The sequence below is a fragment of the Polypterus senegalus genome, chromosome 13 (assembly GCF_016835505.1).
Source record: "Polypterus senegalus isolate Bchr_013 chromosome 13, ASM1683550v1, whole genome shotgun sequence".
Taxonomy (NCBI): Eukaryota; Metazoa; Chordata; class Cladistia; order Polypteriformes; family Polypteridae; genus Polypterus; species Polypterus senegalus.
Genome location: NC_053166.1, coordinates 7,607,051 through 7,624,155, shown reverse-complemented (window position 1 = coordinate 7,624,155; position 17,105 = coordinate 7,607,051). Strand labels below are relative to the sequence as shown.

Genomic DNA, 17,105 nt, shown 5'->3' with positions numbered 1-17,105 from the left:
CTTCTCTGGACTTTCTCTTGTGCTGTTATGTCTTTTTGGAGACCAAACCTGCACCCAGAACTCCAGATGAGGCCTCACTATTGTGTTATAAAGCTGAGCAGACCCTCCTGTGACTTACACTCCACACATCAAGGCGCTATATAACCTGACAGTCTGTTAGCCTTCTTCATGGCTTCTGAAAACTACTGTCTAACACAGGGGTCTCCAACCTTTTTTCCCCTGAGAGCTATTTTTACAAATTGAAAATGGCCGAGAGCTCCTCATGTGTTCTAACGTTTATTCTCATCTCTTATTTCAACCCAAACAAACACAATAAGCTTGTTTTGCCTGAACATTTACAAAATGTTGGTGTCCACAACTCACATTTTGCATTAAAACATCACAAAAAAATATCGAGTTCACCTGAACCCACACTGAAAAGAGAGATCGCAATTCAGATTGTGGATCGTGATATGATGTTTTTGGAAAGATCGCCCACCCCTAATTTGACTAATCAAGTTTTCAAATTTATGCAGGATTCATTAACCCTTTGGTGAGCAACTTGGAAAGGGGTTGCCAGCTACCAGTAGCTCACAAGCGACGTGTTGGAGACCCCTGGTCTAACACGCTACTTGGTCACTTATTCCACATGTCTGTCAGTGGAGCTGCTCCTCAGTCTGTCTGGAGATGATCCTGTTCAGTGGATGCAGTGGATTCTCCATGATTGAAAGGAGCCTGCTCAGCGCCCGTCGCTCTGCTACGGATGTCAAACTGTCCAGCTCCGTGCCTACAATAGAGCCTGCCTGTGTAATACGTTACATTGACCACTGAGCCCAGCAAGCCCATATGTTTAACTATCTGCTAAGCTCTCTCAATATCTCATCTGGATTCTTCTTTAAGGCTGTCAAGGTTTCTGCTTTACACACAATGTTGTTATTTATATGTATTATATCTTTCCAACATTTCTTGGCTTTAAAACCCAAAGACAAAACACAATGTTCTTCTGACAATATAAATCTCTAAGTACAAATTTCCAAATACATTATCCATCACATTACATACAGATAACAAGACCTGATGACTTCTCCATCTACAGTAACTACAACACACACGACTACATGTCATACTGTAACAGTCCAAACTTAAAAGTTTAATGAAGAGTGTAAAAACTGCTTCACATATTACTAAAAACAATTCTTTTTATAATTTTATGGACATATATGAGTGGAATGTCTATCAGTCTTGTTTCAAATCTCATTTTTCATTTCTAACAATTGGCATTTTGAAAGTTTTATGTACAATATTGGACAAGTCTAAAGCTTTAGGTACAGGATGAAACATCCAACAATTTACACCAATCAGCCACAACATTCAAAGCACTGCCAGGTGAAGTGAATGACACAGGTGACCTCCTTACAGTGGCACCTGATATATCAGGCAGCAAGTGGACAGTCTGTCCCTAAAGGTGATGTGCTGGAAGAAGAAGGAAAAATGGACTACCGTAAGATCGGAGCAACTTTGACAAGGGCCAGATTGTGATGGTTAGACGACTGGGACAGAGCATCTCCTAAATGGCAGGTCTTGTGGGCTGTTCCCAGCATGCAGTGGGTTAGGTGGTCCAAGGAAGGTGACAGGGTCATGGTCGCCCAAGGCTCTTATGATGTGTGTGACTAGCACGTAAGGTCCAATCCCAAGGAAGAGCTCCTGTGGCAGAAGTTGCTGAAAAACTTAATGCTGGCCATGAGAGAAAGGTGGCAGAAAACACAAGTGCATTACAGCGTAGCCACAGACCAGTTAAAGTACCCATGCTGACCCCTGTCCACCACTAAAAGCACGTCAGAACTGGACCATGGAGCAATGCTAGAAGACCTGGTCTGATGAATCACATTTTCTCTTTGATTATGTGGACAGCCAGGCTTGTGTTCGTCATTTACCTGGGGAAGATGGCAGCAGGATGCATTATGGGAAGTAGGCAAGTGTGATGCTCTGGGTAATGTTCTGCTGGGACAATTTGGGTCGTAGCATTGATGTGGATGTTCCTTTGACATGTTCCCCCTACGTGAAGATTATTTCAGACCATGTTCACCATTTCACGGCAGTGGTGTTCCCTAATGGCAGTGGCATATTTAAGCAGGATGAAATCTGCTGTTAATGTCTTGGTGCCACAGGACATCTTCAGAGGTCTTGTGGAGTCCATGCCTCAATGGTTCAAAGTGCTTTTAGGGGCACCAGGGGGAACTACAGAATATCAGGCAGGTGCTTTTAATGTTGAGACTGCTTAGAAAGTTATATATATATATATATATATATAAAAATCGACAGTCTGTCTGTCTGTCAGTCCGCTTTTCACGAGAGAACTACTTCACGGATTTAGATCACGTTTTTTTCTATAATTTGCTTGAACATTCCGGTTGATTTTGCGACTAATCACATTGCACTAAGTATCACAGTTCGCTTGCGATAACAATTTATTTACGCAAATCCAAGAGAGACACAGTGGGCCGAGAGGAGGGCGGCGGGACCCCCTCACTGACACTCCAGACTCAGGGCGTGTACCTTACCTCTGTTTAGCTAGCGAACGAGAGAACTACTTCACGGATTTAGAAAGGGTTTTTTTCTATAATTTGCTTGAACATTCCGGTTGATTTTGTGACTTATCACATTGCACTAAGTACCACAGTTCGCTTGCGATAACAATTTATTGACGCAAATCCAAGAGAGACACAGTGGGCCGAGAGGAGGGCGGCGGGACCCCTTCACTCACGTTTCTTAGCTAGTGAATGAGAGAACTACTTCACAGATTTAGATCTTTTTTATTCTATAATTTTCTTGAACATTCTGGTTGATTTTGCGACTTCTCTCAGGGCGCTAAGTATCACAGTTCAATTACAGGAGCAATTAATTTGCGCTAATCTGAGACAGAGGCTGTGGGCCGAGGGGAGGGGGAAGCGTGATGTCAGGAGTGGGGAGCCAGACTGGGCCCTCCTCACGGTCCTGTTTCACTACAATGCGGGTGGTCCCAGGTGACAGCTAATAATATTATAATATTTAGTATATCCCCTGCTACCAATTAGGAAATAGATGCGCTTCAATAATTTCCTAACAAGAATGATAGGGCAACATGTGATAATTGAAAATGTAAAAATTCCATGATACAAGCCAGGCTACGTTTCAAATTCTATTACACAGAATGGAGGTCGTACTGTTCAACAAAACAAAAGTTTTGAAAGTGCATCAGTTTTCGTTCAAATCATTTATATAAGGGTCCTTTTTATAACCTTCTTCCGCATTCAACGCCACGTTCAGCTTATGCCAGAACACTCGGGCGCCATTATCATTTTCAGGCCACTTTAAATACGTCTTCTTTTTCACCATTTTTCTCATTCTGTAGTAGGGGGACAGCCTACTGGTTGGAATATCCTCCAGAAATACCAAAATCAGAATATCCTTCTTCTCGTCAAATAAGCGGAAACTTGCTAATTGGATCTCCCTAGAACACCACTCACTTTCCAGGTAGTTTCGGCTAATAATACAAATCGTTTTCCGGCTCTTGTAGATGCTCTCCACGATGTTATCGATGATTGGCTTACCGGGCTCGAAGTCGCGGTGGTGTAGACACAACTTCCAACCCTGGGTATCTTCTAAATGAGGCACTAGCTCTCTTACGACCCACGGCTCATCTTTTGTATTGTATGATATAAACGCGTCATATTCATAGCAAATCTTCTTCTCTTTGTTTTGAAATCTATGTTTTTTGTCATATAGAAATGCTAAAATAAGGTAATAACCATATATAAGGTGCCACCTAAGGAAGTGATAAATAAAAGAAACCACCAAGGTAACAGTTACCAGGGTTGTAGATGAGATGAAGCATATTAAATTGATATCTATGACACAAGAATCAGTTCTCATGCTTTCTAGCATCATGTCTTTCAAATTTGGTGGATAGCCACAACGGAACTTATTGAAATAAATCACCTGAGTTTGAGGGTTGCTGAAGGACCAGTTTATAAACCAGGCATTATCACAGTCACAAGTAAAAGGGTTCTGCTGCAAGTCCAGATACTTGAGTAATGGAAGGGAATGAATGAGACTTTCATTTATCGTATTCAGCTCATTGCGTTTGCCTCTCAGTACCTTAAGCTTAGTTAGGTTAGCACGTATGAGGAAATCTAAAGACTCCAGGCGAGACTGAGACAAAATGAATTCCGTCAGGCCGGAAACCATCCGGAAGACTCTTGAATCGATAGTACTTAACACATTTTTACTAAGGTCCAGGAATGACAGCATAGGCGTATAGCTAAAGGTGTCTGGGTGTAGTTCATTAATGTTCAGATTACCGGCATGCAGTTCTTTCAAAGAAGTAAGCCCTTCTAGAAGGTTACAAGGGAAATGAAGGAGACCGTTATGACCCTGACTGTTAATTGTTAGGAAATTCAACAACTTTAACGAGAGAAACGGAGGATGCGACAACTTGTCTGTGTTTTCATATGAAAGATAGTTATCAAAAATCTGAAGTTCATTCAGGCCAGTCACCCCAGTAAACACGTCTGTCTTTGTGAAAGTGTCCCGAGTGAGCTTATTACTCCCCAGCAGCAAAGCTTTTAAGCGTTGTAGGCCTAAAAAGGACCCCTCTTCAAGGGAAGAAATCTGGTTATCTATAAGGTTAAGTTCTTTTAAAGAATTCAAGTACAGGAATGTAGAATTCTTTATAGAGCTCAGCTTATTGACACGTAGCTCTAAGACCTCCAGTTTGCCCAGGCTGGGTGATAGTGGACCTTGGATGCTTAAAATGAGGTTACTGCCAAGCTTTAGGACTTGCAAATTAAACAAATTGCTAAATAAAGAACCTGTGATCAAAGTGATGACATTACCGGCTAAATTCAGGTACCTCAGGTTTGTCAAGTTCATAAAGTCATACTTTTCCAAATGCTTGATCATATTGTAACTGAGGTCAAATGTCTGCAGACTGGTAATATTTTGTGTCGCATTCGGAACAGCAGTCAAGTTATTGTAGGATATGTTTAAAAAGCCCAATCTGTTTAAACCTTGAAATAGCATCTTTGACATATTTTGCAACTTATTCTTTGATAAATCAATTTCTTCTAACTGCATACAGTATTCAAGTTGTTTCTTTTGCAAGGAAATGAATTTATTGTTCTGCAGACTCAGAACTCTGAGCTTAGGAAGTACTAAGCAGGTTATATTCAAATAGTCTTGCATTGTTTGACTTTGTAATTTATTAAGGTACAGTTCTTCTAAAATGTTACTGAAGCTTCTTAAAATAGATTGCATTTGCGGGTAGGACACGTGAGTGCCATTTAAAAATAACCTTTTTACGCCACTTACGAAGGATGTATTTTTTACTTCCCACTGGAAACCGTTCTTCGAACCGGAATAAGAAAGGTCCAGAACCACAAGATTAGGAAATATGCCAGAAGTAATATTGAAAAATCTAAAAGGATTATAGGACAAGTCTAGGACCTGTACATTCAAAGATGAATTGGATATTTTTTCTGTACTGAAATCTGAGAAATTGTTGCCTCCCACGTATATCTCCTTCAAACGGAAATGTTTTAAAACCTCTCGAATCTGCTCAACGTCGAACAAGGCGTTAAAGCTCAGATTGACAACTCGGAGGTTTGAAAGAATCTGGAAGGTACCAGGCTCAATGCTTTTAATACGGTTATACCCCAGGTTCAGCACCGTGAGGTTGTTCAGGCCTTTAAACATGCCACCTGAAATCTCCCTCAGAGCATTGTGAGCGAGATTCAGTTCATATAGGCTCATCAGATCCTTAAAGACACCTTCCTCCAGAAAGCCAATATGATTTTTTGATATGTTGAGAATACTGAGGTTGGTAAGGTTCTTGAAATTCCCTTCCTTCAGCTGGGAAATATAATTGATCGAAATGTCTAAGACTTTTGTGTTATGAGGGATATCAGAAGGCACCTGATGGAAGTTCATCTTATAGCAAAGAACTTTAAGCCTGTCAGTGTAGTTTAAGGAGCCGTGCACTGTACAGTTCCTTATGAAATACCCTTCTGCTGGAACAGTCCACATGATGAAGCATAAAAAGAGACAGCTTGACATAATACAAACTTTATCCAGAATATGCCTCTCCATCTTCAAAAACTGATGAGGATACTGTGAAAATGTCCCATGTATAATCCTTGTCCACAAAGACGGCATGATTACATAGGATTATTGTGTCATGGTTAACTGAAAAGAAAAAGAAAATCATTGGTTTAGGCACACATATATGGTGATGCGATACACTGAAAAAAAAGAAACAGCAGGTTGTTACATTTACAAAAATCTGTTTCCTTCATATTACATGTTGTCACACACGTGCCCTTGGGAGTCAACCAAAGGGACCAGGAAACGACAATTCCACGGCAAGAGGGGGCAGTGAGGTACACTGAACCTCTCTCTTTTCTTTCCGCAGACCAAACACCAAACACCAGAAATCCTTCCTGTCCCAGCCACAAGGACGTCACTTCCTGTCCGGGCCACGAGGACGTCACTTCCTGTCCCGCCCCCGGGGAATTTCACTTCCTGTGATCCAGCTATAAAAGCCCCTCATCCTCCACTCTTAAACAGTTCTGTTTTGGACTCTAACCAGTACACATTGTACTCTACTTTAAATCCTTTTGCAGCCAGGGAAACAATACAGGTGGCTGCCCCAAACCTTTGTCATGTGTCCGGCTGTTTCTTTCACAATGTATTGTTTATGTCCCACATTTCAACATAACTCGATCGTGTTTAATTTATTGAATCTCGTGAGATGTGCAATATACTAATTTCAGTCATTTAGGCAGTAGTCAAAATAGTTCTATTTAGTCCTCACCGGAAATTAAGACGCACCAAGCAGATTCATCATCAGCGGAGGCCGGATAACATGGCGGTAAAGTCATGTGACTTTCAAAGAAGCAACAGGTTGTGGGTTTGAGTTATTGTCACCGGTTAAGAGCAAAAGGTTAGTGAAAGGGTAAATTTTCTTTACACAAAGAACGATAAACACGTGGAATAAGAGACCAAGTAGTGTGGTAGAGTGAGACTTTAGGGACTTTCAAAACTCGACTTGATGTTTTCTTGGAAGAAATAAGTGGACAGGACTCGCGAGTGTTGTTGGGCTGAATGGCCTGTTCTTGTCTAGAATGTTCTAATGTTCTAAATAAAAGTTAAAAAACACACAGACACACACACAAGAAATATTCAAATATTCATTTAAAACACGTAATCACACAGACTAACGTTACTCCGTTTTGCATTTTTCCTTGTATTCTCTTTTAGTGTTTTATAAAACTATGCGCACTGACTACCGTCACAAGTCAGTAAATGTACTATTAAGTTGTCTAGATTTACTCGCTTAGTACGGGTACATTAACGTACTTAAACAAAAAAAAGTTCAGATTTTCGTTACGGGTCGACAACTTTGAGCATTGCTGTGCATTAGTATTATCAAAACATTGCTCAACCAGATAAATATTATTAATACAGTCAACTAAATAATACACCCGAATACAATACAATGCAGCTGTCAAATTTACTCGTCTGAAAATTAAAAATATATATATATATATTTTGTGAAAGAAGATGCCAAGCAGCAATTCTTGCACTTTAATTTTACTAATATTTAACATTTATTCTATAATATATACAGTTACATAAATATAAATAAACTAGCTGTGCAAGCCCATGCTGTAAAAAAAGCCTGGACTCCTAGAAACTACTGAAATCATCAGAAAAAAAACTTGAAACGCAGAGTTGGCAGTTTTGTTTCTGCGGACGTGCTCGCCCCCCGTTGTAAATCAGCAGCTAAACGAGTTTCTCTCTCGTTTGTCTTTCCTCAGCATTTTCACTTTGGTGATGGAGTCGCTTTCTTTCAGCTTTATGCTGTAGCCTCGTACGTCTTTCTTCTTTCGACTCGTTAACTTGGGGCCACCTTGCCAGCTCTTTGAACTTCATGCTGTGGCCTCACACTTCCAGGCCGGGCAGACAGACAGACAGACACATGCACACACTTCCACGAGTGGATGTTTACATATAAGATGTCCATTCACCCATTATCCAACCCGCTATATCCTAACTACAGGGTCACAGGGGTCTGCCGGAGCCAATCCCAGCCAACACAGGGCGCAAGGCAGGAAACAAACCCTGGGGAGGGCGCAGACCACCGCAGGGCACCCGGGTCTCCTAACTACCACTATGCCACCGTGCTGCCCATATACAAGATGTATTTTACAATATAACTCTAAGTCCCAGGATGCTCTCTGGAAATCCGAGACAACGCTACACTCCAGTGGGAGCTGCCATCTAGCGTCTTGGGGGAGACAGTGTGCAAACGTTGCTGCCTTCCCCCATCCTTCCATTCTCGGGGCTTCCCCCTTACAGTGTTCAGTATCGATGACTATACGGCAATAATCCGTCAAAATTGATGCAATTATGTAACAAATTTTGCCGTAATTAATAGTTATGCGATTCCAATTAACGCACGCATATCAATGGCGGAGAGAGAATATAGTGAGATATAGGAGCATACGAGTGACAGACGCAGAGGATTGTCCGCATTTGCCTCATCTAGTGAGTGAAGTCAGTAAATACGTGCGCCGACTTTACTCGTTTACTCTTGCGAAGGAGTAGCCTTGATGATCATGGTGAGGACGTATTGCTGTATGCTTGCCGTTCTGTCATTGATATTTTTTTTTCGCAGCGACTGAGCGCTAATCCCATAAGAGCCTGAGCAGAAAAATAGAAAACAAAATATATATATATATTTTTTTTAGTATTCAAATGGTTCTGCAAAGAAGATAAATTATGTAATCCTTTTAAAGAAGCTTCCTGTTCATGAAAAATGATTAAGGAAAAATAATCTGCAAAATACTCAAAAACTAAAAAATAAAATATATAATTTTTAAATTTTTTTTTTAAGTAAAACGATTTTATTTACTTTAGTTATAAATGCACTGAAAAGCAAAAAATACATTTTTCTTTAACCACAATTATCGTGGTTATATGTGACTAAATAAAATTGTGGGGAGCACAGAAATTAATTCATTCAATCAATTAATAGAATAGCTACTTTCATCATAAAATATAAAAAAAAACAACATTGTAATTCCTCACAATGCTAAATAAGTTTCAAAAATGGTTTGAATAAATTAATTTTTGGACGCCCCTATGATTTTATTTAGTCATATATATACAATTTAAAAAGATTGTTATTTTCATGGGAATTGTTACATATGCATTATTTTCACTTTTACTTTAAAACTTTAGTAAAAACAATATTTGGAATTAACTTTTCTTCAAGACCACATTGAATTTTGATTCCGTGTTTGGACTTACATCTTGACAACACAAAGTTTAACTGCCTGAGTGAATTTCGTTTCTTTCTCTCTAATAAATAAAACGACTTTTTCACATATTTGTCCCTGCTCTTTCTTCTTCGCTCACTCGTTGCCGTGTCATCTTGAATGTATAAAATTATTGTCTTGATAAAATTTATATGAGCTGAGAGCGCAGGAAGTGTGTCTGACAAAAATATTCACACGACTGAAAGGTTAAATGACCGTGGTCTTGTTTGAAAATGGTTGTAAGTAGGGCGTGACTTGAAAGAATCTCATGGCAAACGTCACCTTCTCATGGGACTTCATTCCACGGCAATGTTTTTGGAATTTTTTGATTCTCGCTGGCAACACAAATTAGACGATCTACAAGTTTCCGACTTAAAGTTTAAAGCTGAACAATATTTTCGATCACTTTTCGCTGTACCTGTATTTCACCGAGTAATAATTTCCGTTTGTTTGCACTAATGCGAATTTTCGTGCTTCCTTTATCTGTAGATAGCTTTGCATGTGCCTCTGAGAAAGTCATGTCTCGTCTCCTTGCAAGATTTTTTTTTATAATAGAGACATATATTTTGTTATTAGATATTTAATGAAGGCAGAGTAGTAGCACAGAGCTGTCATTCCTGCCTCGTACAGCAGGGTCTGCATGGAGTTCATATCTTCTCCCCATGATTGTCACTAGTAAGTGTGTTTAACTGTGGATGTTTACCCATTATCATCAGTATCAGTATCATCTCCAGACAGAGGAGCAGCTTCAGCGACAGACTGCTGTCATTGTCCTGCTCCACTGACAGACTGAGGAGATTATTCCTCCCCCACAATATGCAATTCTTCAATTCCACCCGAGGGGGTAAACGTTAATATTATACAAAGTTATTGTCTGTTATACCTTCACTGTTATCACTCTTTAATTTAATATTGTTCTTTATCAGTATGCTGCTGCTGGAGTATGGGAATTTTCCCTTGGGATTAATAAAGTATCTATCTATCTATTATATAGTGCCTTTCAAGTCTATCTATCTATCTATTTCAACACTAGAAATGTATCAGTAGCTGTCACGGCAGATTTACAGGGAAGGAAAAGAGAACACGTCTCTGAATGGCGTCTGGGAGAGGCTGTGGTTGCTGCAGCACAAAACGTGGTCAACAGATCAAGAAACTGACAGACTCTATGAATGGAACACTTATGACTGTTATTGAAAAGAAGGGGGGCTATATTGGTCACTAATTTTTTTTTTTTTTTGAAATGTCAGAAATGTTTATTTGTAAATTTTGAGTTGTTTATTATTCTCACTTTAACAGATTTAAACAAACAAGTAAGATGGGAAAATTTTTCATTTTTCCTTTAGTTGCATAATAATTGTGCACACTAATATTTGCCTAATAATTATGCACACATATGTATTCCCCTGAGAATGTTCACACTCACATTTCCTTTGTAAAACATTCAAGTTACAGGTTTATTAAAATTTTGGATTGATTGATAGCACTGTATTTGTTCCATATTAAAATGAATCCTCAAAAACACAACTTGCTTAATAACTGTGCACACAGTGTAAAGCCTTGGAACATTGCCCAGCACACCTTTGAAGCCAATGGACGGATGGGAGATAACGTCATCCGATCCTGAAAATCCTTCCACTGCAATGGTGAAAATGGCAGACTCTACACATCGGGCCCCCACTCCCGAATTGGCCGTTGCCACTGACTTCCTTTGTCTGTTATGCAGCGTAAGCCATCATTAAACAAAGCAAAGTTATTTCTCTTGCGTGATTTCTTACCGCCCTATCACTAAGGGAGGGTTTGCATTTTAATATCATATCTATATAAACTGCTCAAAAAAATGAAAGAAACTCTTTGAAAACACATCAGATCTCAATGGGAAAAAAAATCTTGCTGGATATGGACTGCTATGGTAATGTGTTAGGAAAAAAAGGATGCCACATCGTTTGATGGAAATGAAAATGATCAACCTACAGAGGGCTGATTTCAAAAACACCCCGAAAATCAAAGGAAACAAAATGATGCAGCAGGCAGGCAGGCAAGTCCATTTGGCCGAAATTTCATTTCAGCAACTCCAAATCATACTCAGTAGTTTGTATGCTACCCCCCCCCATGTGCTTATATGCATGCCTGTCCTAATGAGAAGACGGATGGTGACCTGGGGGATCTCCTCCCAGATCTGGACCAGGGCATCACTGAGCTCCTGGACAGTCTGAGGCATCGGATGGACTGAAACATAATGTCCCACCCAGAGGTGTTCTATTGGATTGAGGTCAGGCGAGTGAGTGTGGGGGCCAGTCAATGGCATCAATTCCATCAAGCCAGCATAGGGTATGACAATGGGTCCAAGGATTTCATCCCGATACTTAATGGCATTTCAAGGTGCCACTGTCTAGTCCACGGGTGGGCCAAGTCAGTCCTGGAGGGCCGCAGGGGTTGCAGGTTTTTGTTCCAACCCAGCTGCTTAATTAAAAACCAATCCTTGTCAATTATGTAATTTCATGGCTTGCTAATGCTTTAACTCTGCTATGAAAGGGTCATTCTCATATCCTAGATTTTTTTTCCTTCCTAAGAATATCATCCAAATGATTTGAAGTCTAAAACAGACAAGTTATTCACAGTGTTATTCACTTTTTTCTCTTCACTTTCCTTGCAAGTATTTAGTTAAACCCAACAGTACATGATAAATACATACAGGTGTAAATAGAGAAATGCTGGTTTCTTTTGTCATTTGCATCTTATTGCTAATAAGGAGAAATTAAAAACCAAGACTATAGCTGTTTAAGACTAAAATAAGCAATTAGGGCTCAAAATCTTAACAAGCGAGACAACTAAAGTGAAGCAGAAGTGTTACTTGAGCAATAAGTGCTTCCTATTAAGCAATTGGGTTGGAGCAAAAACCTGCAGCCACTGCGGCCCTCCAGGACTGAACCTGCCCACCCTGGTCTAGCCGGTAGAGGTCTGTGCATCCCTCCATGGATATGCCTCCCTCCCCAGATATACCATCACTGACCCACCACCAGTCCAGTCATGCTGAACGATGTTACAGGCAGCATAGCGTTCTCCACGGCTTCTCCAGAACCTTCCACGTCTGTCACATGTGCTCAGGGTGAACCTGCTCTCATCCGTGAAAACCACAGGGCGTCAATTCTGGTATTCTATGGCAAAGGCCAATCGAGCTCCACGGTGCCCACTAGAGGATGTGGGGACCTCAGGCCACCCTCATGAAGTCTGTTTCTGATTGTTTGCTCAGAGACATTCACACCATTGGTCTACCTGCCTGCTGGAGGTCATTTTGTAGGCTTTGCCAGTGCTCATCCTGTTCCTCGTTGACCAAAGGGGCAGATACCGGTGGGTCCTGCTGATGGGTTAAGGACCTTCTACGAGGGGCCCTGTCCAGCTCTCCTAGAATAACTGCCTGTCTGTCTCCTGGAATCTCCTCCATGCCCTTCAGACTGTGCTGGGAGACGCAGCAAACCTTCTGGCAATGGCATGTATTGATGTGCCTGCCATCCTGGAGAAGTTGGACGACCTGTGCCAGCTCTGTAGGGTCCAGGTATGGCCTCATGCTACCAGTAGTGACACTGACCGCAGCCAAATGCAAAACTAGTGACAAAACAGACGAGGAGGGAAAAATGTCAGTGGCCTCCCTCCACCTGTTAACCCATTCATTCCTGTTTTGAGGGTTGTCTCATTGTTGCACCTTTAGTGCCCCAAAGCAGCTGAAACTGACTAAGAACCCCCTCTGCCACTTAACTGACCAGATCAATAGCCCAGAGGTTTCATTGACTTGATGCTATACTCAGATTAAAAAGGGCTCCTTATGTTTTTTTGAGCAGTATAATTTTAGGTTATGTAACATGCCACAATTACAAAAAGAACTCATTCCAAGGGAGCTAACGCCCCCTGCTGGATTCAGTAGCGCAAAACATGTTTAGTCCTGCTGTGAAATAAATAACATTTTTTTTTTCCATACCTAACCTGAGCCACTGAGGATTCAAGTTATGAACACTATCACACTGTTTCAAAAAACTCTATAATGAATAACTGGATGTAAACTAAGCAGATACTTTATTTATACATTTCTGCTGCTGGATTGTACTCCCCTCTTATTCCTGATTGCATGTGTGATTGTGCCTTTCAAAGTGCTGTCGTGCCAACCACCATCTTTGCTTCTTGCTTTACACTCGGTGCTGCTGTAATAATCACTGGTTACCCACGACACTAAATGAGCATGTTTACTCCTCAGCACGTGCAGGGTTAAATGTATTCCTATAACATTTATTATGAATACTACGTTCATGAATAACAAACTGGCTGTCTCAATATGACGGGAGGGTCTTTTGCAAAATAGAGCCATAAACATTTGTTTTTTTATTGGTCAAATTACAAAATAAACTTCTGTAGCTTTCAACAGTCAATTTATTGAGTTTGGCACTTTTAAGGGCATCCATTATGACAAAGCATGACCAGCATTATCAGATTAAAACTCAAATGAAATAAAAACAGAAGTAGCTATAGAACAGAAGAGGGTGTAGACATTAGAGCTGCTGGATTACAACTCAAGGGACTATTGTTCAGTTTCTGGCTGTTTGTGCTGTTCATGTCTGTTGTTTCCACATACTTTCCACACATGGGTATGAGGCTAATTAATGATGTTAAATTGTTCCACAGTATGATTAAGAACAGAGCAGTGTGTGACTGTGTCCTATGACAGAGACAGAGTTCTGCTCAAAGTTGTTCCTTCTTATAACACAATGTAGGCGCATCACTGTAATCAAAAAATCTCTCTATTATAAAAGTAAATCTTGAGACGAGACTACTGCCAAGAGACTTATCTCAAGTCCCGCCCTGCTCACCACCATTTCCGGTTCACGGCCCACGCCCGCGGTCCTCTCTTTACTCATTCGTGTGAATGCTTTTGTCAGACGCAGTTCCTGCGCTCTCAGCTCTTATAAATTTTTACATTTCCCTCACTTTAAGTTCCCAATAAAAGAAGACTTATATGTCCAAGTCTTATTGAAGAATTTCATCACGAAGGGTTATCAACAGAAGAAATGAGTACACAGGCAATCCTAGCACCGAGAAACGATGAAGTCAAATGAATTAACGTGAAAATTGTTGATCAGTTACACCAGCGTTTCTCCACCTTTAAGTATCTGCGACCTGAGTTTTCATAACAGTTTTAATTGCACCCCACATCTAACATTTTTTTGAAAGGAGCCCACTAATACCAATTTGTTCTTTTTTAATTAATGATATATCATAGATACATACAGTATTTTATTATACCTACTTAACTTGTATTGACATTTATCTAACTCTGTATTTATTTTTCTAGTATCAGACTGTAGTTTAAGTTAATTTGTTTTGGTTTCAATAGATGTATTTGTCATATTTTTGATTCTTGTATTCTTTTTTTCACATCTTCGTGCCCCCCTTTTTGTTACTTCGCACCCCCCTAAGGGGGCCTGCCCCACAGTTTAAGAACCACTGGGTTACACCTTAAATTGGTGAAATGCGTACTAATAGACTCTGCTGAAACAGTTGGTGGTGATGGTGCGGAAGATGAAAACGACAACTTAGAATATCATGAAGAATATCTACAACTGTTAACACCGTCTGGTCTTCCACCGCATGAATTACTGTTGAAAGAAGGACGCATCATAATGTTATTGTGTCATTTATGTTTGAGTGATGGGTATATGCAGCAGGACAAGATTAATTGTATTCAAAATTGGTCGAACAATTCTAACATGTAAAATTTTAACAGGCGACAAGAAAGGTAATGTAGTCCATCTTCAGGGATAACATGAGACACCAAAGGAAATCTTGATATGCCATTTGATTTAAAATGTTTACAGTTTCCTGTTAGAATAGCTTTTGCTATGGAAATTAACAAATCACAGGGACAAACATTAGAAAAAGTCGGTTTATTTATTAGAGAGAAAGAAACGAAATTCACTCACGCGCAGTTATACGTTGAGTTGTCACGAAGTAAGTCCAAACACGGAATCAAAATTCAATGTGATAATGACAAAAAATTAATTTAAAAAATTGGTTTTACTGAAGTTTTACAGTAAATGTTTATGTTTAAAAAGTATTTGCATGTTAATTTAAGCCAAACAGAATGAAAACGTATAACACAACAAATACCTCTAACACAACATGAAGCATAATTTTCTTTCAATTTATTACGTATTACTATTTTTACTATGGTTAATTACTCATTGTAATATAAAAGATTTAGGTCTATTATGAATATGTAACAATTCCCATGAAAATAATCTGTTTAATTCCGCTTCCCCAAATGCGTGCGGCAAATCTGCTTAGTGGCTAGCATGGGGGTTGGTGAGCAAGCGAGTAGGGGGCAGAGCCCCCTAGTAAATTAAAAAAAATGGATGGTTGGGTAGAAGCGATAGAAATGCAGCATCTACAGACTTAAAGATCCTCTTGAAAAAGCCCAGATACTAAGAACCGAGAGAGAGAGAGAGACAGAGAGAGAGAGAGAGAAAAACAAGACTCTACCTGTCCAGCCATTTTCTAAACTTGCTTTTCTAGTGCAGGGCTGTGGGAAACCAAAGTCAATCGAGTAACATTGGGCACAAGACAGGAACCAGCTTCCAAGACATGCCACATTTACTGGACTAACAAAAAGTGAGTAACCAAAGTCCCAAAAGGAAACCAATACATATGTGAGTAGATCATGCAAGTTCCACACCAACTAGAGTAAGGGACGGCCGGCAGCTCAACCCGGCCAGGAAGCCCCAAGAATGGAAGGATGGGGGAAGGCAGCTACGTTTGGACATGAACTCCCCCAAGACGCTAGATGGTAGCTCCCCTGGAGTGTAGCTGTGCCCCAGATTCCCACAGGGCATCCTGGGACTTAAAGTTCACTATCTCAGCCCTGTTGGGTGCCATGGGTGCCACCAGGGGGTGCTGTGGAAGGACAGGGGGAATCATGCTTCCCTTAAAGCCTGGAAGTAGTAGGAAGTCACAAGGACAGAAGCCCTGAAGTACTTCCGGGCTTATTAAAGAAGTTTATTTCTCTGTTTGACCTGAAAGTGCTGACAATTCAAGTGGACAGAATAGCAGAAGCACTTCTGGATCAAGAACTACATAAAGGACTGCTGAAGACCCAGCAAGCGAGCCGGAGTCGGGTGGAGGAGAAAACAGAAAGAGAAAGAGAAAGTGAATTGTGATTATTATTGTGTTAATTGCCTGAATTACTGTAGCTGTGGTGCTCAGGAAGCACTAGTTAAACAAGGAAAAACTTAAACAACTTCTTGGTGCTTTTAACCTGTGCCTTGTGTGACTGTCTGTTGTGTTTAAGGGGGTAACAGAGACCCCTAGCGTTCATACTAGGAATGAAACAAAGGTTCACGTGCTGCATCCAACACAACTGTTTAATTAATATCCTGTTGACTAATATAAAGTCACTAGCAAAATACCTGCGCTTCGCTGCGGCAAAGTACTGCCTTAAAATTTTTATTAAGAAGAAAATTTAACCTTTTTAAACTGAGGGAAAATATACCAATAATTATTTATTAAGGATCTCTTTGTATACCATGTTGTCAGTTCGGCCCTCCGGTTGTAATATGACCAAGCTGTGCGCTGAGCTTACTCTTGAGCATGTAACGTACAGTCGGCCATGTGAACAGTAATCTTGTTTCAAATCTCACAACTTGGATTGCTGCTGTCGTAATCGGTTTGAGTTTCATGGTTTGTTTCAATGACGACAGTATTTGTAGGACTTGAGTTGAAGTGACA

The 17,105-nt window shown here is 40.3% G+C and overlaps 1 protein-coding gene across 4 annotated transcripts in view; it reads right to left on the bottom strand.

The window, feature by feature from the left end:
* Positions 1-2,914: 2,914 nt before the first annotated feature.
* The window catches only part of LOC120541903 (toll-like receptor 13), a 47,257-nt gene continuing 33,066 nt past the window's right edge, over positions 2,915-17,105 (bottom strand). For all 4 annotated transcript variants that reach the window (XM_039773865.1, XM_039773866.1, XM_039773868.1 and 1 more), the window contains one exon: positions 2,915-6,201. In XM_039773865.1, the coding sequence (XP_039629799.1) occupies positions 3,214-6,171 (2,958 nt within the window). In that variant the 5' untranslated portion in view covers positions 6,172-6,201 and the 3' untranslated portion in view covers positions 2,915-3,213. The remainder of the gene's footprint in view (positions 6,202-17,105) is intronic.